This window comes from Piliocolobus tephrosceles, chromosome 11 (assembly GCF_002776525.5).
Source record: "Piliocolobus tephrosceles isolate RC106 chromosome 11, ASM277652v3, whole genome shotgun sequence".
NCBI classification, from domain to species: domain Eukaryota; kingdom Metazoa; phylum Chordata; class Mammalia; order Primates; family Cercopithecidae; genus Piliocolobus; species Piliocolobus tephrosceles.
This window is the reverse complement of record NC_045444.1, coordinates 113,460,105-113,485,461: the sequence shown is the minus strand read 5'-3', so window position 1 is coordinate 113,485,461 and position 25,357 is coordinate 113,460,105. Positions and strand designations below refer to the sequence as shown.

Genomic DNA, 25,357 nt, shown 5'->3' with positions numbered 1-25,357 from the left:
AACTTCACCTTTTGCTCTTGGTAATTAGAAACAGTTCCTGGCCTTCTTCAATAGTTCAGCGCCTTAGAGGTGCTGGAGGATACAGACCCTGCTCACATTCTCTAGAACTGTTCATTTCCCATCTGCCAACAACAATGCTAGAATGAGGCCTTCCTTCCATTTCCCTCTCTTCTCAAAGAAGACAGCCACACTTGTAAATGTGGATCCCAAGCCTTTGCCCTTCTCAGAATGGAACTGACAATATGCTGGAACCAGGGAAGAGGTCTGGGAGGTGTAAGAAAGACCGACTTTGGGGAGCCCCTGCTCTGCAGTTCAGTCTGGGGAGTCCACACTTGCGGCGTGTCATTACACTGTCCTCGTTCTTTTCTTCCTAGCATATTTCATAACTTACCTTTTTGTTATGCTTATTGTTTCTTATTTCTCTTCCTCAAGTGTAATGCAAGCTCTAGGAGGGCAGGGATTTTTCTCTGTTTTTTGTCTTTATGCTAATGTAGCCCAGGCACCTAGGAGTTGCTTGGAACAAATACTTGCTGACTGAGTTGTGTGTACCTTGGCTGTGCAGCTGTGTACATTCCAGAAGGCGGGGAGGGGCTGAGTCACGCTCCCCTCTGCTCCCTGAGTGCTTAGCACGGTGCCAAAACAGAGGTGCTTAATGTATTTGTTAAACCGAACCCCCTAACCTGCCTTTGTTTTTTTCCCTTTGTTCCTCCAGGGCCTCCTGGTCCCACTGGGGATCCTGGGCCCAAAGGGTTTGGTGCTGGATACCTCAGTGGCTTCCTACTGGTTCTCCACAGTCAGACAGACCAGGAGCCCACCTGCCCCCTGGGCATGCCCAGGCTCTGGACTGGGTATAGTCTCTTATACCTGGAAGGGCAAGAGAAAGCTCACAATCAAGACCTTGGTATGGATACAGGATCACCCATGTCCATTGCCTAAAGAGTAAAATTTGGGATTAATTTTACTGATTCATCAACACCTTAAATGATCACTAATCTTATATGGACTTATTCTGACTTTTTAAAAAAAACACTAGCATGCTCATTCTCAGCTAATCCTTTAAACTTATGATCCTGTGAAGTGTCAAGCTCATTCTGGCTATAATAATTATCTGGCTATAATAAGTATATTATCTGGCTAATAAGTATATTACTGGTGTTATAAAAATGATTCTTCCTCAGTAAGTTAAATGTAACTCTGTTATCAAATGTACTTTTTGCTTCCAAATGTAAATTAACCAGAATGTGGTCAGTTCCTGTACTTATATGTAAAATGGTGCAGCCACAGCACCCTGATGGTTATGTTACAGCACTTGCCAGCATCAACTCCCTACCCTACTACAATTTGTTCTTAAATTACAGAGGTTTATTTTGAGGGTCATCTCTTGGTGCTCTTTGTCAATTTTCTTTTCCTTTCTTTTCTTTTTTGCGATGGAGCCTTGCTCTGTTGCCCAGGCGGGAGTGAGTGCAGTGGCATGATCTTGGCTCACTGCAACCTCCGCCTCCAGGGTTCAAGCGATTCTCCTGCCTCAGCCTCCTGAGTAGCTGAGACTATAGGCTTGTGCCACCATGCCTGGGTAATTTTTGTATTTTTAGTAGAGCTGGGATCTTACCATGTTGGCCAGGTTGGTCTCGAATACCTGACCTCAGGTGATCTGCCCGTCTTGGCCTCCCATAGTGCTGGGATTACAGGTGTGAGCCACCGCACCCAGCCCTTGTCAATTTTCAATAGTAAATTTGCAAGCTGCAGGGACTGATTTTACGTCAAAGGCTTAAGTACCTGGCTGCTGGGAAACACTGTCTTTCCAAGAAAATCATGGTTAGAATGGAAGGTGCAGGAAGGAAATGCTGACGGGGACAGTTGATGGCGAGGTGCTTGCCATTGCTCTCACTAGGCAGTGACCCCAGCTGTTAATAAGGGTGGTCAAAGAGTGCAAACCTGGTGTGGCAACTACTTATACATCCCCTGCATTTCTCCCTTGGGTTTGGCATGGCCTTTCCCATCACAAGGGGCCAGTTTCTTGGAACACAGAAGAAAGGAGGAAGTGATGTTTAATATCCTGAATCAGTTTCCTTCTCTCCTCCTCTCCCTCTGCCATCAATTTCTTTCCTGCCTGGTGTTTGTATCATCAGTCTTGCTTCTCCCCCCTCGGTCTAACCAGAGCACACATCTTAAAACTCTGCAGAACTCTTGGGATAAAGTCCAAACTCCTTAACGAAATTGACAAAGGCCACATCCAATGGTCTGATTTATCACTGGACACCCCTGAGACAGACAATACAGACACCCTCTCCTCACATTCCCTGCACTGAGCTCCACGCTCCCCTATCTCCGGCCCCCTCTGACGCTGTGTCTCTCTTTTGAGTAGTCACTACCACCATCTCCAAGCCTGGCTAAATCCTTTCCATATTTCAAGTCCTAACTTAAAATCACATATTCCAGTTATCCTTCCTTGAGGTCCCAGAACCCTACACTTCTCATTCTTAGGGCTTGTTGTGCTATATTTTCATTGCTTGTTTGCTCATCCAGTTCCCCGCTAGGCCATGAGCTTCCTGAACACAGAGATGTGCTCGGCGCTCACCTCCAGCACCTGCCCCCCTGCTTGGCTCATGAGTGAGGGATGAGGGGATGAGGGCTGGCCCACAGGACCAGGGAGGTGTCAGAAATGGCTTCCCCACCACAGAAGTAGGCTTTGGTGAGGGCCTCCAGATTCCAGAACACGTATCTGCAAAGGCCAGATGGAGGAAGGAAGGGTTTGGGAACACCTGCATGGGGTGCCTGGACACCAGCTGTCTCTTCTTCCTTCCCAAGGTCTGGCAGGGTCTTGCCTTCCCGTGTTTAGCACGCTGCCCTTTGCCTACTGCAACATCCACCAGGTGTGCCACTATGCCCAGAGAAACGACAGATCCTACTGGCTGGCCAGCGCTGCACCCCTCCCCATGATGCCACTCTCTGAAGAGGCGATCCGCCCCTATGTCAGCCGCTGTGCGGTATGCGAGGCCCCGGCCCAGGCGGTGGCGGTGCACAGCCAGGACCAGTCCATCCCCCCATGTCCGCAGACCTGGAGGAGCCTCTGGATCGGGTATTCATTCCTGATGGTGAGTCCCGTGCCCTTGAACCCTGGCACATTCACCATTTCCTAACACCTTCTCCCGTCCTTTCTGTCTGGATTGGACAGTAGTTCGGAGCACTCTGCACTTAGGACATAAGGTCACAGAGGCTGTTGCAAACCATAGCCTGTTGGGATGCAGGGCCATTATCTTTTAAAAACACTGGGATTGATTTTGATCACATGGGTAGAATTTAGAAGATGAATTTGCTTCAGCCATCGGTGAAACTGGAGCCAATTTGTGTGCATACTCACCATGCTGACTACGGCTCCTTTTCAGCAGCTTGTATTTTGTTCTTTATAGAATAATCTAAGGAAAAAATTTTAAGATCAGACCCAAACCTGGGTGCGTCCCTGATTGGGTCTGGGGTTGTCTGTGTGTGTCTGAGCCCTAATTCTCTCTTGTTTTCTGGGTAGCACACAGGAGCTGGGGACCAAGGAGGAGGGCAGGCCCTCATGTCACCCGGCAGCTGCCTGGAAGATTTCAGAGCAGCACCATTCCTTGAATGCCAAGGCCGGCAGGGAACTTGCCACTTTTTTGCAAATGAGTATAGCTTCTGGCTGACAACAGTGAAAGCAGACTTGCAGTTTTCCCCTGCTCCAGCACCAGACACCTTAAAAGAAAGCCAGGCCCAACGCCAGAAAATCAGCCGGTGCCAGGTCTGTGTGAAGTATAGCTAGAGAATGCGAAATTCACTAACACGTGGCCAACAGAAACTTCCTAGGGGGCTAAGACTTCCTAGACCGTGCTAAGAGACGTCATGGTGCTCATTTTGGACTCTCTATCAGTAGTTCCTTCTTTTTTGTCGTGGTTATTCCCAGAGTCCTCTGGTTCCTTTACACATTAAGCAAATGCTGCATGGATGGATCTGTTTGACCTCCCAGTCTAGATGGAACCTAGATACTCTTATTTTACTGAGGATGACTGAAGAACTGGCTTTATTTAAACATATGCTAATTCTCAGAAAGGCAAGTAGATGATAAAGGCCAGATTACAAATTACATTACTGAAAACTTCATTTGTGGGTGAACAGTGTCTCAAACAATAGAAGTCAATTACTGTATAATACAGTGGGCTTCTGGATGGATTTTACAGGAAAAAATAAACAGGTCAATGAATGAAACTAGAAAGCAGAGATTTTCAACATTTCAGAATGATTTCCTCTGTAATCTATTTTTCCATATACTTTAAATCATGGTAAAACCACGACCCAAAGTGATTTTTTTTTTTTTTTTAAAGAGGAAAAAAAAAATTCACACTGCCAGCATTAACAGTTCGTTTCAAAGGAGAATGAATCATGATGCCAGAAAGGCCCACAGTCGCCGTATTCCAGAGATGCGACATTAGCATAAACACATCACAGATGAATATAAAACATTATGTTCTCTTCTGCATTTTTCAGAGAATAGAAATGCCTACTTTGGCAACCCTTTTGAAAAGTAGCAATTATGGAAAAAAATATATTCAATAAGAGATTAGGAGCCTAAAAGCTATTAGTGAATATTAAGGTAGTTATTCACAAAAATGGACTCCCCATTGCAGGGAACTTTCAGACAGACCACTTTTCCCCAGTCGGGGTCCGGCGTGTCACCGGTGTGTGCATGCTAATGGGACTGGCGCTACATGGGGCTTACTCAGGCAGGCACACGCTTCATACAAAGCATCTCACTCCCCTCCCCAGGAGAGCCTGCACAGCTTCTTGCACTCACAACGGACACTTTTCTCCACACACATAATGGCAGCTCACTCGGGGACGTGACAGAGCTATCATTATGCACTTGGGAGAAAATTAAGGGCCGACATAATTAAACTTAAGTAAGAAGATTCATTTAAGTCAGGGTTACCCCACCAGGAGGACATGGCATTATCTTTAAACGAAACAAAGACGATTTATAATTTGAATTTTATGCTCCTGTGGTTGGCTGTTACAGGAGCATCCCATTTTGCCAATTTTAAAGACATTCTTGTATTTTATATCAGTCTCATACCAAGGCAACAGTTTGACATTTGGCATTAGTATTTTCTATAAAAGTTTAGAATGTGTGTCAATTTACACCGAGTATTTTTTTCTGTAAAGCAAAAGATCCCTTTTTCTATTTTGCTAGGAATTTGGTGATCTAATCCTACATTTAAAAGATTTGTTGGGAAAAAATTTTTCAGAAACTCACCTTCCTCATCTAAAAGAAAAAGGCATTTTAGAAAAAACTAAAGAAATGTCTCATGAGCACGACACTCATTTCAGTGCTTAGTTTCCATGCACTTAAAAATCTTAATTGAGAAGAAAAACTCAATTAAAATTTTGTTTATAAGAAATGTTTTCCTTGCCAAACTTTGATTTGGAACGAACTCTTATATGCAGAACAAATTTCAAATGAGTTATGCTATGGGCTGTCCCCGGGGTGGCAATTTATTTTAAGAGTATTTTCTGGTAAAAAGAAAAATGTGTATTTTAAGATGAAATATTTTCTTGATGTAGCAAAATATTTCCCAGTTCATTTGGCCCATTTAATATTTTTTAAACCATGCTCTGGCATGTTGAATATTTTTGTGCACCTAAAATTTGAGCCAATTTCAATCTTATTTATACTTACCTTTCTCCTTCCAAAAAAGCTGTATCTATTACCAAAAGTCAACTCTCCTAAAAGTTCAACTTGTTCATCTTGAAGTTGGCCTGAGAACATTTTCTGGGAAGAGGTAAGGGTGGCAAACGGAACATCAGAAACATATCTTGCTTGTTTAATTATTTTAAACACTTTAATGTTAGTATTAGAATATTATCTTCATAAGTTAATAAATAAGTTAAAAAAAAAAAAAAGAACCCACACAAACACAGCCTAAATTATGTAGACAGTTTACTCCAAGTGAGCTTGGGAAGGTATCAGACCGTTCAAAATGTTAGTATTACAAGAGCTGTCTCTAAATGCAGCATTAATGCTGCCCTCTAATTTTGCAAAATAATTTTAAAGGATCAAAAGGGCAGAAAAATAGGAAAAATAACTTATTGGAATAGAAGATCCTATTATCTTAAACCATTATTTTCTTCACCTGGTTATATATCAATGTGCCTTCAATTAGTCTTTCTCTGTGGAGGTGATGGACAAAGCTTTTAAGTTGTTCTCCTAACCCATTATTGGAGATGATCCTTATCAAACCCTCCTCTCCCTGTCTCCCCACCAACCTTGTAGACTGGAACGTGTCTAGATTGCCCTCATGGGAACTGTTCTGTGCCCGTGCTGGAAATCTGGGATGCTTACTTCTGGGTTCTGATTCTCAGTGAGTGGAGCCCATTCATCCAGGCAGGTTTCCATGCTATGTGTGGCCCTTTTGTTCTGCTCTCACACTCCCCACATTGAAAGCTGAGTCATGGCTACTTTGGATGGCTACCTCCTCTTTAGCCCCATGCCTGTCTCACACAGCCTTTGTCTTTCACCTCCACCCTTTCAGTAGGCATCTCCCACCTGGTGCTTTAGTTTCAAATCCCAGTTGCCATCTAAGATCCACCCAAACTTGATTTTGTCACCCTCTGGATTAGAATCCTTCTATGACTCCACTGCCCATGAAGTCCAAATGACTTCCTATGGGGTGAAAGGTCCACTGGGGACTGTTCGAGGGTTCCCTCTAGGAGTGATTCCTGTCACGATGAACTGTGTGCAGCTCTACAGACACTCCCAGCACTTCTTCGACTTGGCTCCTGCTTCACCAGTGGTGTCCTCCCGGGGGTCAGTTTACCCTGTGTGGGAGGTGAATTCCCTGGGGGAAATTTGGGCTCCCTTCTGCTGCTCTTGTGCAGTGCACGTGGCTGTCCTCATTTTCTCCGTTCCCCATTGCTTCTTTAGCATCTCAGTGTACTTCCTTCATTCCATTGCCAAAATGCAAGCCCCTTGAGGGCAGGGACCATGCTTGACTCGTTTTGATATGCCCAATGCCTAGCACAGAGTTGAACACACTGCTGCCAATTCTTTTTTTCAATGACAATTCCTTAAACTCATTAGGCATTAGGTGTTCACCTCTGCATATAAGGCCTTCATCAGCAAGATGGTTACAAGTATAAACCATTTCCTACTTCAGAATATTTTAATGTTCAACTTATCTGTATACCCACATTCTCTTGTTACAATTATTGCCAGAAAGCCAAATGATAAGCTTTCAATGGGCTTACCACACCCCTCCAAAAACAGATTTTTGTTTTTTCTATAAACGGAAATTTCAGACATGAGATTTGAGAGATTTGACTGAGAAGACCCCACAGTAAAATGTGACATGATTTACCTTATGCTGTAATTTGTATTTCCTCAGGATTTAAGAGCTTCCTAGCATAAAATCTTTGCTAAACGTCTGTATACATGTTATTGGTGCTCCGAAAAATAGTCAATGGAATGGTGTACTACAACTGGGCTTTATCATCTTATTCTGAACCTCGTGTAGATTATAGTAAAGCAAACCATTCAGTGTGTTCCAGGAAATTATATTAGATCTGTGTTTCTATCAGTTCACTGGAATAATGTGATAACTGTTACTTTTACTTGGTATGGCTGCAAGAACAGTGGAAAGAGGAGGACTTGAGAGTTGGTCAAACCCGGGTTTGAAATCTGGCTTAGTCATTTTTCAGCTGTTACCCTGGGTGAGTTTTGCCAACTTTCTTAGCTTCATTTCCCTCATTAATACGGTGGGACATAACAGCTACTCTTGCATTGAAAATTAGGTTAGATTACCTGTCTAGCATAGCTGTCATCATACACTTAATGATGGTCACATTTTGTATTTAAAATAAACTAATATGAAAAATATTTCTTGTTTTTATTTTACACAGAATTATTCTCACAGGGTATATAAATTACTGATTAGAATTATTTATATGTGGCCAATTCTTAATGTCATTGGGAATGCTGTTTCATTTCAATCCTCAAAGTTACTGCAGCACAGAAAATATCACAATTTCCTGCAGGGATATTATCAGTAAGTCCTGCAGGGAACAAACAATTGACATTAAAAATCAGTACTCTGCAATTGTCACTGTTATTATCTGCCAGAAACTCTGCATAATGCATTTTAAACCACCAAGGCTGGCTGCCACATCCATGTGAAATGCTTGAATTTTATGGTGCTTAAATATTTAATGATTCATGGGAAAAATGTGAAATGTGTCTAATAAATTGCATCCCTTTCTCTAACCTCTGGTTGTAAAGTTAAAGACTTTTAGCATGTAACTTTTGCAAGATGCCTGGTCTGCCATTGGCACTTAAATCTTTGTTGTATTACGATTTATAACATGGTTCATTATATATAAAATTCTGTGATGACTTCCAAAAACAACTGTGTTTTATCTGGTGCATTTATTTCCTTTCAAGCCAACGTGGGTTTACTTTTTTTTTTTGTTTTCTAGCTTACATTGTAATGTGGCTCACACTTGTGGAAGTGTGAACTGCAGAAGGGAAGAGTGTAGGCTGGAAAGGATGGGATTCGGAGGCTCTTGGCAACACTGTTCTATGCACAGTGATGGGGCGCAGAAGAGGAATGAAAGCAGGCCTCATGGGGAAGGTCTGTATCAACCCCAGGGGAGGTGCTTGGGCAGTGGCCAGTGGGCATGGGGCTTACACCCTCTTGGCCTCAGCTGTCTTATTAGCTGAGTGAGAATAAGACCACCTGCTTCACAGCACTGTTTGGGGGATTCAAGGTGTGAAAGTCAACTACAAAGAGATTTATGAAACCAAAGACATTGTTAGTTTTAACCACAGTGACTTGAAGTCAGGAGTTAGGTATTGATTACATTTCTCTTTCCAGCCAGACATGAGGATAGGTGGAGTGTAGATATTTAATAACTGTTTTGTGGACTTTTTTTTTTTTTTAAAGAGTCATGATCTTACTCTGTTGCCCAGGCTGAGTGCAGTGGTACAATCATGGCTCACTGGAGCCTTGACCTCACAGGCTCGAGTGATCCTTCTGCCTCAGCCCCCCCAGTAGCTGGGCTACAAGCATGTGCTACTGTGGCTAATTTTTAAGTTTTGTAGAAGCAGGGTCCTGCTCTGTTGCCCAGGTTAGTCTTAAACTCTTGGCTTCAAATCATCCTCCTGCCTCAGCCTGCCAAAGCATTGGGATTACAGGCATGAGCTGCTGCACCCAGCCTTGGACTGACTTTTAAGTAGGAAGGAACTTCATTGGTATTTGGGTCAACCTTTTACCTGATAAGAGAAATAATAAGGATACTCAACTAACATTTCCTGACCATCTACTATGTGACAGGAGCAGTACTGGCTCTGCTATATATGCTTCCTGTCAACCGTACAGCTGTCCTATTTTGCGGACAAGGAAACTGAGCTTTTGAGAGAATAAGTAACTTCTTTAAGGTCATACAGTCACCATCTAGTAGAATCCAAACCCTCATCTGTCTGTTCTTAAAGATAATGCTTTTATCCTTTACTCCATTACCTCGCAGGGGCTTTCCCCATTTGTGAAATGGTTAGAAAATAGAGGGTCTCACATAGAGGTGTCCTGGATTGCTCCTGTCACTGCAAAGCCCCTTGTTTTACGGGTTCTAAGGTAGCCCATCCAGCTCAGCTTGGAGACTCTCTCAAGCTGTTCTGGAGGGAAGGGGTGAGGAACCCATGAGGACAGAGCTCTTTTGGGGGATCTCAGAGGCCTATATCTCAGGGTCAACTGAAAACCAGCCATGTCTCCTGTATTAGTTCATTTTCATGCTGCTGATAAAAGACATACCCGAGACTGGGCAATTTACAAAAGAAAGAAGTTTATTGGACTTACAATTCCACGGGCCTGGGGAGGCCTCACAATCATGGCAGAAGGTGAAAGGCATGTCTCACATGGCGGCTGACAAGAGAAGAGAGCTTGTGCAGGGAAACTCCCCTTTTCAAAACCATCAGATCTCGTGAGACATATTCACTATCAATCACCAGAACAGCATGGGAAAGACCTGCCCCCATGATTCCATGACCTCCCACCGAGTCCCTCCCATGACATGTGGGAATTCAAGATGAGATATGGGTGGGGACACAGCCAAACCCTATCACCTCTGGAGCCCCTAGAAACCCAAGGTCAGTCATTTAGGACAACTGCTCTGAGCTGGAGAAAGGAGGATCCGAAGGCCCTTACTTGATGCTCAGTCTCTGCAGCACCAGCCAGCTTAGTCATTTTTATTCTCCCATTTGCCAGCAAGGCAATTCCTTCATACATTATTTCTAGGGGGTAGCTTGCATCCTCAGTGATTATATACTTAGTGGTTATAATTTTATCAGCCAAAGATGAAATTCTCAACCTGTAATCATTATTATGTTTGATAAAAGTAGGGAAAATTGTATAATGAGGAGTAAAATGTTCTTCTGGTCCCCAAGCAGTCAGTCCGCTTTACATGCAATAAATGGTGTTAAATGCACTTGTGTGCACTGAAATTTGAGAAGTACTTTGGTGCCTATAAACCACAGGGGACTTGCTAAAATGTAGATTCTGATCATTTGGTCTGTGGAGCAGCAGTCTGAATTTGTAGAAGCTCCCAGGTGCTGTGGGCCCTGGGTGCACACCCTGAAGAGCAGAGAGGTTGGCCTTGTGCTCCTCTATAACGAGAGTCTGAAGACCTTGTTCAATTGTGTGAATAATTATCTGACACTAAGGATATGCAAGATAGATTTAAATTGCTGAGGGAGAGGATCTTGTAAAGAGACAGTATCTCAAGGTCAGAGGCAGGCAATAACTTGCAAGCATCTCAAATAAATATCATGAATCTCTTAAGTTACAAACTTTCATTTCATTTTCGTTTTTAGAATTTCCATCCAGGCACTAAACAAGTTATCTAAGGGGGAAATAGAGTGAGAGAAAGAAACAGTAATTTCACAACTTCCTGGCAGGAAACCCTCACTGGAGGTGGCTGAGCAGTGTTTTTCAAAACACTTAGAGAAGGGATCCAGTTTCGCATCCAGAGAGCCACATAGCAGAAGTGTTTTTTCTAGGGTTTTGCTTGTGTGTGTCTCTTTAAGCCACATGATACCATTGATTTTATGCCACTACTCTCTTCCTAAGCGGCAATATGTATTATGACCAAATTTAATATTTCTATATTAGCAACATTTTAGTTTTTCTAAAGTATAAATCATATATCTAAGTCTGCCAATTCATCTGTCATCTGATCAAGATGTCAAGATGATTCTCTGCCCCTAAATATCACAGAAGAAAAAAATGTTAGCACAGACACATCCCACGCAGACCTATAAAAAGCACATGGCCAGACTTGGTACTATTCACAGGGACTCCTTGGTGACACTTCTTTGTTGTGTGGGAATCTTGGGCTTTGTGTACCAGGTCACAGCATTCGATGCAGATGCAGTGGGACATGTCTTCAGACTGAAAAAGGCCCCGAAGTCTCTATCTCTACCAGCAAATGCTTTCCATCATTCTTTCCTTGATGTGATTCAAGGGGGAAAAAAAGACCTACAATAGTATCAATAAGCAGCAGGCACTAGTGTCTACGTGCAGCACTGGTGACAGTATAAATGAGCTTCTCTTTCTGTTTCAATCCACAAGTATTTATCGGTTCTGACATTCCAGACAAAGCACTTCTAAAGGCACTGTGAAGAGAGAGAGAAAAACAGATGGTTCCTGCCCTCATGAAGCTTATAATCTAAAGACAAAAGCCATTCTCTCATTGCAGCATAATCAGCAATTCCAAGTGGTATGTGGAAACTGTGTTGATGTGGTTGTGTCTGTTATAGGATTCAGATGGGGGCTGGATGAGGAGGATCTGGATGGGCCAAGAGAAAGGAAAGAGCTGTTCCATGTAAAAGCATAGCACAGAATGTCACAAGATCAGGCACACTCACAGCCTGAGCAGTGAGACTAGTTACCAGCCTCTGTGATGGATAAATGGGGCTGAGGTCCAAGGGTTGGTTGGAGCCCACTGTCGAGGCTAATGACTTTGACCCTTATCCTTTGGCAGCAGAGAGCCAATGAAAGGTATTTGAGATACTGAGTGGCATCATGAAAGTGAATTTTAGAAGACTAAGCTGGAGTTATGTAGAATTGAGTGAGGAAGTATTCTTATAAGTATTGAACAGAGCAAATAATTGAGATATTGAGACTCTCTAAGCTGAGCATCTGTGATTCTAAAATACAATACTAGCATCCATGAAAAAAAAAAAAAGAGAAGAAACTTAGGGAATGACTGCAATGATTCATGGGAAGGGAAAGGAAGTTTTATATGTATATATAAAAATATATATATATAGATGGGCGGAGCAAGATGGCCGAATAGGAACAGCTCCAGTCTCCAACTCCCAGCGCGAGCGACACAGAAGACCGGTGATTTCTGCATTTTCAACTGAGGTACTGGGGTCATCTCACTGGGGAGTGCCGGACAATCGGTGCTGGTAAGCTGCTGCAGCCCAACCAGCGAGAGCTGAAGCAGGGCGAGGCATTGCCTCACCTGGGAAGCACAAGGGGGAAGGGAATCCCTTTTCCTAGCCAGGGGAACTGAGACACCTGGAAAATCGGGTAACTCCCACCCCAATACTGCGCTTTAAGCAAACGGGCACACCAGGAGATTATATCCCACACCTGGCCGGGAAGGTCCCATGGCCACGGAGCCTCCCTCATTGCCAGCACAGCAGTCTGCGATCTAACCGCAAGGCAGCAGCGAGGCTTGGGGAGGGGCACCCGCCATTGCTGAGGCTTAAGTAGGTAAACAAAGCCGCTGGGAAGCTCGAACTGGGTGGAGCTCACAGCAGCTCAAGGAAACCTGCCTGTCTCTGTAGACTCCACCTCTGGGGACAGGGCACAGCTAAACAATAAAAAAGCAGCAGAAACCTCTGCAGACGCAAACGACTCTGTCTGACAGCCTTGAAGAGAGCAGTGGATCTCCCCACACGGAGGTTGAGATCTGAGAAGGGGCAGACTGCCTGCTCAAGTGGGTCCCTGACCCCTGAGTAGCCTAACTGGGAGACATCCCCCACTAGGGGCAGTCTGACACCCCACACCTCGCAGGGTGGAGTACACCCCTGAGAGGAAGCTTCCAAAGTAAGAATCAGACAGGTACACTCGCTGTTCAGCAATATTCTATCTTCTGCAACCTCTGCTGCTGATACCCAGGCAAACAGGGTCTGGAGTGGACCTCAAGCAATCTCCAACAGACCTGCAGCTGAGGGTCCTGACTGTTAGAAGGAAAACTATCAAACAGGAAGGACACCTATACCAAAACCCCATCAGTACGTCACCATCATCAAAGACCAGAGGCAGATAAAACCACAAAGATGGGGAAAAAGCAGGGCAGAAAAGCTGGAAATTCAAAAAATAAGAGCGCATCTCCCCCTGCAAAGGAGCCCAGCTCATCGCCAGCAACAGATCAAAGCTGGTCAGAGAATGACTTTGACGAGATGAGAGAAGAAGGCTTCAGTCCATCAAACTTCTCAGAGCTAAAGGAGGAATTACGTACCCAGAGCAAAGAAACTAAAAATCTTGAAAAAAGAGTGAAAAGAATTGACAGCTAGACTAATTAATGCAGAGAAGGTCATAAACGAAATGACAGAGATGAAAACCATGACACGAGAAATACGTGACAAATCCACAAGCTTCAGTAACCGACTCGATCAACTGGAAGAAAGAGTATCAGCGATTGAGGATCAAATGAATGAAATGAAGCGAGAAGAGAAACCAAAAGAAAAAAGAAGAAAAAGAAATGAACAAAGCCTGCAAGAAGTATGGGATTATGTAAAAAGACCAAATCTACGTCTGATTGGGGTGCCTGAAAGTGAGGGGGAAAATGGAACCAAGTTGGAAAACACTCTTCAGGATATCATCCAGGAGAACTTCCCCAACCTAGTAGGGCAGGCCAACATTCAAATTCAGGAAATACAGAGAATGCCACAAAGATACTCCTCCAGAAGAGCAACTCCAAGACACATAATTGCCAGATTCACCAAAGTTGAAATGAAGGAAAAAATCTTAAGGGCAGCCAGAGAGAAAGGTCAGGTTACCCACAGAGGGAAGCCCATCAGACTAACAGCAGATCTCTCAGCAGAAACTCTACAAGCCAGAAGAGAGTGGGGGCCAATATTCAACGTTCTTAAAGAAAAGAATTTTAAACCCAGAATTTCATATCCAGCCAAACTAAGTTTCATCAGTGAAGGAGAAATAAAATCCTTTACAGATAAGCAAATGCTTAGAGATTTTGTCACCACCAGGCCTGCCTTACAAGAGACCCTGAAGGAAGCCCTAAACATGGAAAGGAACAACCGGTACCAGCCATTGCAAAAACATGCCAAAATGTAAAGACCATCGAGGCTAGGAAGAAACTGTATCAAATAATGAGCAAAATAACCAGTTACTATCATAATGGCAGGATCAAGTTCACACATAACAATATTAACCTTAAATGTAAATGGACTAAATGCTCCAATAAAAAGACACAGACTGGCAAACTGGATAAAGAGTCAAGACCCATCAGTCTGCTGTCTTCAGGAGACCCATCTCACATGCAGAGACATACATAGGCTCAAAATAAAAGGATGGAGGAAGATCTACCAAGCAAATGGAGAACAAAAAAAAGCAGGGGTTGCAATCCTAGTCTCTGATAAAACAGACTTTAAACCATCAAAGATCAAAAGAGACAAAGAAGGCCATTACATAATGGTAAAGGGATCTATTTAACAGGAAGAGCTAACTATCCTAAATATATATGCACCCAATACAGGAGCACCCAGATTCATAAAGCAAGTCCTTAGAGACTTACAAAGAGACTTAGACTCCCATACAATAATAATGGGAGACTTCAACACTCCACTGTCAACATTAGACAGATCAACGAGACAGAAAGTTAACAAGGATATCCAGGAATTGAACTCATCTCTGCACCAAGCAGACCTAACAGACATCTATAGAACTCTCCACCCCAAGTCAACAGAATATACATTCTTCTCAGCACCACATCGCACTTATTCCAAAATTGACCACATAATTGGAAGTAAAGCACTCCTCAGCAAATGTACAAGAACAGAAATTATAACAAACTGTCTCTCAGACCACAGTGCAATCAAACTAGAACTCAGGACTAAGAAACTCAATCAAAACCGCTCAACTACATGGAAACTGAACAACTTGCTCCTGAATGACTACTGGGTACATAATGAAATGAAGGCAAAAATAAAGATGTTCTTTGAAACCAATGAGAACAAAGATACAACATACCAGAATCTCTGGGACACATTTAAAGCAGTGTGTAGAGGGAAATTTACAGCACTAAATGCCCACAAGAGAAAGCTGGAAAGATCTAAAATTGACACTCTAACATCACAATTAAAAGAACTAGAGAGGCAAGAGCAAACACATTCAAAAGCTAGCAGAAGACAAGAAATAACTAAGATCACAGCAGAACTCAAGGAGATAGACACAAAAAACCCTCCAAAAAATAAATGAATCCAGGAGTTGGTTTTCTGAAAAGATCAACAAAATTGGCAGACCACTAGCAAGACTAATAAAGAAGAAAAGAGAGAAGAATCAAATAGACGCAATAAAAAATGATAAAGGGGATACCACCACCGACCCCACAGAAATACAAACTACCATCAGAGAATACTATAAACACCTCTACGCAAATCAACTAGAAAATCTAGAAGAAATGGATAATTTCCTGGACACTTACACTCTTCCAAGACTAAACCAGGAAGAAGCTGAATCCCTGAATAGACCAATAGCAGGCTCTGAAATTGAGGCAATAATTAATCGCCTACCAACCAAAAAAAGTCCAGGACCAGATGCATTCACAGCTGAATTCTACCAGAGGTACAAGGAGGAGCTGGTACCATTCCTTCTGAAACTATTCCAACTAATAGAAAAAGAGGGAATCCTCCCTAACTCATTTTATGAGGCCAACATCATCCTGTACCAAAGCCTGGCAGAGACACAACATAAAAAGAGAATTTTAGACCAATCTCCCTGATGAACATCGATGCAAAAATTCTCAATAAAATACGGGCAAACCGGATGCAGCAGCACATCAAAAAGCTTATCCACCATGATCAAGTGGGCTTCATCCCTGGGATGCAAGGCTGGTTCAACATTCGCAAATCAATAAACATAATCCAGCATATAAACAGAACCAAAGACAAGAACCACATGATTATCTCAATAGATGCAGAAAAGGCTTTTGACAAAATTCAACAGCCCTTCATGCTAAAAACGCTCAATAAATTCGGTATTGATGGAACGTACCTCAAAATAATAAGAGCTATTTATGACAAACCCACAGCCAATATCATACTGAATGGGCAAAAACTGGAAAATTTCCCTCTGAAAACTGGCACAAGACAGGGATGCCCTCTCTCACCACTCCTATTCAACATAGTGTTGGAAGTTCTGGCTAGGGCAATCAGGCAAGAGAAAGAAATAAAGGGTATACGGTTAGGAAAAGAAGAAGTCAAATTGTCCCTGTTTGCAGACGACATGATTGTATATTTAGAAAACCCCATCGTCTCAGCCCAAAATCTCCTTAAGCTGATAAGCAACTTCAGCAAAGTCTCAGGATACAAAATTAATGTGCAAAAATCACAAGCATTCTTATACACCAGTAACAGACAAGCAGAGAGCCAAATCAGGAATGAACTTCCATTCACAATAGCTTCAAAGAGAATAAAATACCTAGGAATCCAACTTACAAGGGATGTAAAGGACCTCTTCAAGGAGAACTACAAACCACTGCTCAGTGAAATCAAAGAGGACACAAACAAATGGAAGAACATACCATGCTCATGGATAGGAAGAATCAATATCGTGAAAATGGTCATACTGCCCAAGGTTATTTATAGATTCAATGCCATCCCCATCAAGCTACCAATGAGTTTCTTCACCGAATTGGAAAAAACTGCTTTAAAATTCATATGGAACGAAAAAAGAGCCCGCATTGCCAAGACAATCCTAAGTCAAAAGAACAAAGCTGGAGGCATCACACTACCTGACTTCAAACTATACTACAAGGCTACAGTAACCAAAACAGCATGGTACTGGTACCAAAATAGAGATATAGACCAATGGAACAGAACAGAGTCCTCAGAAATAATACCACACATCTACAGCCATCTGATCTTTGACAAACCTGAGAGAAACAAGAAATGGGGAAAGGATTCCCTATTTAATAAATGGTGCTGGGAAAATTGGCTAGCCATAAGTAGAAAGCTGAAACTGGATCCTTTCCTTACTCCTTGTATGAAAATTAATTCAAGATGGATTAGAGACTTAAATGTTAGACCTAATACCATAAAAACCCTAGAAGAAAACCTAGGTAGTACCATTCAGGACATAGGCATGGGCAAGGACTTCATGTCTAAAACACCAAAAGCAACGGCAGCAAAAGCCAAAATTGACAAATGGGATCTAATTAAACTAAAGAGCTTCTGCACAGCAAAAGAAACTACCATCAGAGTGAACAGGCAACCTACAGAATGGGAGAAAATTTTTGCAATCTACTCATCTGACAAAGGGCTGATATCCAGAACCTACAAAGAACTCAAACAAATTTACAAGAAAAAAACAAACCACCCCATCAAAAAGTGGGCAAAGGATATGAACAGACATTTCTCAAAAGAAGACATTCATACAGCCAACAGACACATGAAAAAATGCTCGTCATCACTGGCCATCAGAGAAATGCAAATCAAAACCACAATGAGATACCATCTCACACCAGTTAGAATGGCAATCATTAAAAAGTCAGGAAACAACAGGTGCTGGAGAGGATGTGGAGAAATAGGAACACTTTTACACTGTTGGTGGGATTGTAAACTAGTTCAACCATTATGGAAAACAGTATGGCAATTCCTCAAGGATCTAGAACTAGATGTACCATATGACCCAGCCATCCCATTACTAGGTATATACCCAAAGGATTATAAATCATGCTGCTACAAAGACACATGCACACGTATGTTTACTGCGGCACTATTCACAATAGCAAAGACTTGGATTCAACCCAAATGTCCATCTGTGACAGACTGGATTAAGAAAATGTGGCACATATACACCATGGAATACTATGCAGCCATAAAAAAGGATGAGTTTGCATCCTTTGTAGGGACATGGATGCAGCTGGAAACCATCATTCTTAGCAAACTATCACAAGAACAGAAAACCAAACACCACATGTTCTCACTCATAGGTGGGAACTGAACAATGAGATCACTTGGACTCGGGAAGGGGAACATCACACATCGGGGCCTATCATAGGGAGGGGGGAGGGGGGAGGGATTGCATTGGGAGTTATACCTGATATAAATGACGAATTGATGGGTGCTGACGAGTTGATGGGTGCAGCACACCAACATGGCACAAGTATACATATGTAACAAACCTGCACGTTATGCACATGTACCCTAGAAGTTAAAGTATAATAATAATAAAAAAAAAAAAAATATATATATATATCTTTCAAATTGACTACTATTCTTTACTGAATACTGAATCTCTCAAGAAAAACTAAGACTGGGAACAAGGAGGCCAGGTCTGCCAGCTTCCCCATTCTTGCTCTGCCTTGCAGTGCAATTTGCAGGGTAGGGGGAGGTGGTCTTTCTCATCCCTTTAGCTTGCTTACTCCCCAGGCAGCAGGACATGTGTCAAATAGGTAGACAGGCTCTAGTTCTACTCAAACTAGTTATTTACCGTAGCAGGCAATTTAAAAGGATGGAGGAGGTCTGAACAATTATGTACAACTTTGGAATCACAGGCAATACATTCAGAGTCATTAAAAGGAAGCAATTTTAACTACTCCCTTCTCTTCAGAACCAAGTAAAGATTCTGCATTAAGAGGTCTCTTAAGTTGACTGACCACACCAAACTGTGGGAACCAGGGGCTTAGCAATCAGGGAACTACTATTAAATCAACCAAATTAAAAAATTAGCTCCAAGTGCTTATTCCCTACTAGAGATAATTAGTCTAATAGACTTGCTCACTTCCTTTTGTCTTTCTCAATCCAGTTCCAGTTTGTTGGCATAACTTTAGGGATTCCTTATTGTAGAGGAAAATAAAATAAAATGGACATTCCAAACAATAAGCACTTGTTACAGGCAAGTCTATTAACTAAAATAATTATAATAATTTCCAGAACATCTTTATTGTTGTGCTAAAATAACTGGCTTACATTTATAACTAAAATCACCTTTCTCACATCACTAAGATGTTCCACTCCACAAACAGCCACGCGTATCACAATTTTACCACCCAAAATCTAATCCTATGTCTTTGTATCTGACAAGTCAAACAGAGCAAGGAAGTACTATTAGTGGTCTCAAGTGATATAAAAAAATAAAAAATAAAATACTTCCATATACAGTGATTGGACTCTTAATACAACTGAAAAAATACTTTGGTGAAACACTGACATTTAATGAGCCTTTGGGGTTGGAAAGGGGAGACAGGGAGTGAGTGGAAAGATAACGAAGACTCAGGCCTCATTACAGAGTCATTCACAATCCATGTTCCCAGGTAGAAGGCACACCTTTGTGTAGCTGTGCACAGATAATAATAGGGGCAAGATATAAGTGTTATAGCAGAATTACCAAATGCTATAAAAGTGGCACGCAAGAAAGAAGTTACTTCTACTTGGGGCAACGGGAGTCAAACTTACAGAATTTGGGAGAGAGAAGTAACATTTAGCTTGACTATTTTAATTTTAACACAATTAAAGCTTCTGGACTCACCGGTACAATTTATATTAACACACACACATAAAACACATCTTCCAACACAGTAATATAAAAGTATAAAAATGAAGAAAGCAAAATCCCATGGACTCCACTCCCAAAGATGACCCCTGCTAACATTTGGGTATATTTCTTTCCACATGTTTGCTTTATGCATATGGAAGGCATATCTTTTATGTGCATAATCAGAAAACTATATAAATTGTAGATCAAAAAAGGAAAATCTTTTCCTACTTCTCTATTTTAAAATATCTCTGTGACAGTAAGACATCAGTGATCTTCTGACTTTTGTCCTTTTATTCATGGAACACAAGCACCAGGAAATGCCTTAAATGACTCAGACAGACAATCTGTGGATTGTAACATTGCGGGGCCCAAGGGCATGTTTTGGACATTTGGCTAGGACAAGTGGCTGGTACAATGGCCAATTAAGAGGCACTTTTATGAGGAAAAACATACTTTCTGCAAGATAGATCTCTAGTGACCGATCCACCAAATGCCTTTGCTGTACTCTGTATGTTGCATCTGCTGTTACTTTGCTGGTTTGTTAAATGATGTCCTATCTCCTGGGCACACAAGCTGCCACTGGGAAGTGGCTGGGAACCTACACTGCTGGTGTCACTGATACTAATGGTGTGTGTAGGAGTCTTCCCCACCTTAGGCCTTTCTTATACTTCTTCAATAAGACTTTCTATAAAGGCAGAGCAATACCAGAGCAAAGCAAAAGCCCTGCAAACACCAGCCAGATGCAGGGGCCCGAGGTGCCAAGGCGTCGGGGTTGGGGAGAGTAGGACAACATTCGGCCAAGGCAGCCACATCCTGTTCCTGGACAGCCGCAGTGGCAATGCGCCAGGAGGACGCGGGGATGGCTCCACACCCGCTGCCAAGTCAAACACGGGGCTCTCCAGGCAGAATGAGGGACTAATCTTCCTGACTGGTGAAAGGAAAACCTCCTGGTGAAGGTCACAGTCTTCAAAAGCAGACCAAAGCAGAGGCATTGCTGAGTCAGCAGTGAGAGGAGGGAGTGTGGAAACTGGTCCCTTCGTGGAGGAAGTGACCTGTTTATGAGCAAGAACAAGGCCAGGAGAAGGCCCACTCCCAGCAAGCTGTGAGTTGACTCATAGGGGCCACTGGGAGGACTGTCCCAGGCGATGCGAGCGGTCTGGAGCAATACCGGTGCACTCTGCTTTTGTTTAAAATGAATTAAAATGAATTAGGGGCTTCAGGAATGAGCCAAATGGGCAATAATTACACGAATAGACCATGTCTTCCCAAGACGCCACCTCACTGGTTATCGAATCTGTGAAGCCGCTGTCTCCTCATTTCTTCTTCTGGTGAGAGATGAAACCCGTAGGGTGGTGGGCTATTTCTGGTATTTCCTGTAGCGAGAAAGCCAAAGGAAAAATCAATCGTTCCGACATCACAAGGCCTGTGTACCCTACGATTCCAAGGGAACAAAATGATAGCTTGGGTGTCATCTTTATTTTAACACAAAACAGAAATATAACAAAAGATTTTTCAACTTCAGCTGTCAGTACTAAATTTCAACATCAAGTAAATATTTTTAGAGTGGTTCAGCCACGAACCTGATTTGACTCATTTTGAGGCTTCTTGATCATCTTCCCACTTGTATTTTTCCTTCCACCGTGCTCCATAATTTGCATCATTCAGGCTTACATAGTGTCTCAAGGGCTTATTGTCTTTTTTTTAAATACCCATATATAATTTGTTGCCACCTTTACTAACTTCCCCCACCAACTAGGCTGGTTTGGCTTCTTCTGATCAGCCTTTGGGTGCTCCTTTTCTTCCTTCTAACGTGCTGCCTCCTGCACCAATGTGGCTAATCAGAATCATGCGTGATTGAAACACACAACCACTGGAGCACAGTTACCATACTGATCAATATCTGGGCATGCAAACAAAAATGCAGGCATATTTCAAGATCATATGAAGGACTGTGGAAATCGTTACTGAAAAGAGTTTCTCAGGGATGCAAACTTACCAAAAACACAGTTTGTAATGATACAAGAATTTCAATCACTACGTAAGAAAACATTCTCCCAGGCGTCATGAGTAGTAATAAGGGGAGAAAAATACATAGTCCTTGATCTCAAGGAACCAGCAACCTAAAGCTAATGAAAGAGCTTCAATATTCCCTATAAGGCAACCGGGAAGATGCATCGCTGATAGATACGGGTAAGTAGAGGTTTACTTCTAAGCATGGGGACCGAAAAGGCTGTACCTTTTCATTACTATAGCTCTGCTAACCCTGGTAATTTGCCCTGAAAGGCTCTCTCCCATCACCTACATCAACCAGAAGTCTTACTCACTCTTGTAATGCTAGGCCACCCCCGATGGAACCAACAGAAGAACTCTCCCAATTCAAACTCTTCAGCTTTCAGCACCTTCCGTTTGGTTGTCTTCTTTCAATCATCACCACATCCTGCCAGATGTGTGGGCATTTCAGGACCACTCTTCTCTCTCCTACCAGGATCATAAGCTCTAAAATGGTGGGGGATCCCTCTGACATGTCTCCCTCTCCCCAGCATTGGGGACAGTTCTGAACACACAGTAGCTGTTCAATAAGTGTATGGACTTGACTCAACAGCACCTGCTTACAACTTCCAACACTGCCCAGTGAGGTTCTGAAACAACTCATTCGGGACCAAATGTTCTGGCAGCACTGGCCTGGCTGGGAAGGGAGGGTGGGCAAAGCACAGTTAAGCCAGGAGGGAAAGCAAGTGAACAAACAGTCGATCCCTCTTGCTTATTGCGCAAGAGTGGCACCTTTTCAAAGATGTGTCCATTTATGTATAAGCTGACATGGCAACTGTTAAAACCATAGTGAAAAGATGTTAGAGAAAGCAGTGGGAAACGGAGTCCGTCTTTTCAATCCACAGCTGAAGTTTCCGTTGTCAAAGAGAAATTCAAAAAAGTAGTCAAAGCCAACCCCTTTTTTATATTTTTGCTTCTCTACTGATGAAGATCCCAATGCTTCCCCAGAACTGATTCTCATTTCCTGTTGAGAGCATGGGAGAATTATACCTCCCCAACCCCTTGTGCCCTTCCTGACTAGAACACCCCAACATAAACAGGGCAGGCCTAGCCCCCACACTCACTTCTGCTGGATAAATCCCTACTTCAAGGCATTTTGATACAGTGAAAAATAGACCAATTTGTTAACTTTCATTAAAGATGATACTCAAACATATTATAGGCTTATAACACTTTTACCATAAAGATTTTATAAATACTGTAAGATTAAAAGTTAAAAACCTGGATACTGTTTTTGCCATATGTATTTTAAAGGAATCTTTGTTCAAAATGGTAAATGCTTTGAAATTACAAATTCATGAATCAAATCACCATTAGTTGATTGCTTAAAACTGTTTTATATGATGAGCTCCAAATATTCCTTTTCCTTTAACAGTTGTTTTTAAAAAGACTGGTCTTAATTGCACTTGTGAGTGCAGGCCAGGACTTGACACCTCATTCCAGATGGACTGGGAACTCTGTTAGAACTAGCTGCGGACAGAGTCAGAAGCAAGCTCGACGTGGCACCCTGACTCCGGGCCACAGGGCAGAAACCCATGGAGGCTGAAAGACTGCTTAGACTCCCAGAGGGAAACACAGAGTCCTCTGGTGTTTTCTTTAGCGTTTCTTCAAAAGAAAAAGCCTGCGGATTAATAATTTCCATGAAGGGAACTGCATGGAGGAATTAGAAGAGGCAGACTGGGAAGGTGCCCGAGGTCCAGCTCTCAAAAGGAGCAGCCAGCACACACAGCCTTGGACCCATTTGCAGGGCATTCGAGGAGAACCAGGGCTGAGCCAACCAAAGAAATGCCACATGCTGAAGTAGAAAACTCATGTCAGGAGAAGAACAATCATCATACTCTTCTTTATAAAGCCCTTTCAAGGTGCCCTTTTCCACTTAGCTTTTACTCCCAATAGAATCATCTCAGTTTTGCAGATGAGAAAACAGAGGCTCAGAAGGTGTTAGGGACACATCTGAGGTCACTAAGCTAGCAGGAAGAGCAGCAAACCTGAGTCTCTTCCCACTTTCCCATGTGGCCATCAGTTCTCACACCGAAAGTGTTCAGGGTTGCACCTCTCACCATCCCCGCCCTTCCTGCCCAACCCCAGTGTCCCTTTTCTTCACGGATATGGGCATGTGGGAAGCTCACTGCTATTTGAAAACAGAAAAATAAGAAGGTCCAGTCTAAGTCCTCAATTCTGTGGGACTCTGCTGATATCAAAGACGTGAATCTAAAGTTCCCATGTGGGTCTCCTTAAATTCCACCGGCTGCTAGCATGGTTTGGCTTTCTAGGAGAACCGAGAAGGCGTTGGGTATAACAATACAACAACCCAAACCACAATAAAGCCCGATTTGTAATCATGCCAGCTCTTAAGGTATTTTAAATCCTTCCAACTCAGTGTTTTTGATATAAAAGCCATCTTACTCTCTGAAGAATGGCTGAATTGCTTTGTTTCCAGTTCTGAAAACTACACTGTTCTGAATATGAGTTGATCTGGGGGGAATGTTTTTAAGCATAAAAACTTATTTCGAAGACAATCACAAAGTTGATGTCAGCCACTAGCGTACACCGACTACTGTGGGTGTGCTGTGAGTTGGAGTCACACTCGGCACAAGACTACCTGGCTGTCCACTCAGTCTCAGGTATGCTCTGTCTTCTACTTCCCCACCTTTGCATTTATGTGTCAAACTATTTCTATAGTTTCCACTTGTGTCATATGATCTATTACCTGTCTTCTTAACCTCCAGCATTCTCTGCAGGCTTTCTCGAAGGGTCTTACCTTTGTGTTTCTGAGCGTCCTTGGGGTGGTAGAAGGAGGCGTCCCCGTAAGTGTAAAGGCAAAAGTGTTAGTAGGGAATTAGGAGACAGTTTCCTGGCTCTGCCTGGGAATCGTGGAGACACCCTTCACAAGGTGCTTCATTTCAGCAGCCTCCAGTTGAATCCTATGCTTCTTTTCAGTAGTCTCCAGTTGAATCCTATGCTTCATTTCAGCGGCCTCCAGTTGAATCCTATGCTTCTTTTCAGTAGTCTCCAGTTGAATCCTATGCTTCATTTCAGCGGTCTCCAGTTGAATCCTATGCTTCTTTTCAGCGGTCTCCAGTTGAATCCTATGCTTCATTTCAGCGGTCTCCAGTTGAATCCTATGCTTCTTTTCAGCAGCCTCCAGTTGAATCCTATGCTTCATTTCAGCGGCCTCCAGTTGAATCCTATGCTTCATTTCAGCAGCCTCCAGTTGAATCCTATGCTTCTTTTCAGTAGTCTCCAGGTGAATCCTATGCTTCTTTTCAGCGGTCTCCAGGTGAATCCTATGCTTCATTTCAGCAGCCTCCAGTTGAATCCTATGCTTCTTTTCAGTAGTCTCCAGTTGAATCCTATGCTTCATTTCAGCGGCCTCCAGTTGAATCCTATGCTTCATTTCAGCAGCCTCCAGTTGAATCCTATGCTTCTTTTCAGTAGTCTCCAGGTGAATCCTATGCTTCTTTTCAGCGGTCTCCAGTTGAATCCTATGCTTCATTTCAGCAGCCTCC

General features: G+C 42.7%; 2 protein-coding genes across 8 annotated transcripts in view; one reads left to right on the top strand and one right to left on the bottom strand.

Moving 5' to 3' along the window:
* COL4A4 (collagen type IV alpha 4 chain) overlaps positions 1–8,420 on the top strand; it is a 138,992-nt gene extending 130,572 nt beyond the window's left edge. The window contains exons 45-47 of the mRNA XM_023193830.1: positions 713–901; positions 2,809–3,095; positions 3,524–8,420. Coding sequence (XP_023049598.1) covers positions 713–901; positions 2,809–3,095; positions 3,524–3,787 — 740 coding nt within the window. The 3' untranslated portion in view covers positions 3,788–8,420. The remainder of the gene's footprint in view (positions 1–712; positions 902–2,808; positions 3,096–3,523) is intronic.
* RHBDD1 (rhomboid domain containing 1) overlaps positions 1–25,357 on the bottom strand; it is a 202,319-nt gene that overhangs the window by 28,127 nt on the left and 148,835 nt on the right. For 5 of the 7 annotated variants that reach the window (XM_023193836.1, XM_023193833.1, XM_023193835.1 and 2 more), the window contains one exon: positions 19,180–21,172. The exons of 1 other annotated variant lie outside the window; for it this stretch is intronic. In XM_023193836.1, coding sequence (XP_023049604.1) covers positions 21,078–21,172 — 95 coding nt within the window. In that variant the 3' untranslated portion in view covers positions 19,180–21,077. Of the gene's footprint in view, positions 1–19,179; positions 21,173–25,357 lie in introns of those variants that run through there. One more of the 7 variants, XM_023193832.1, reaches the window with a different exon arrangement.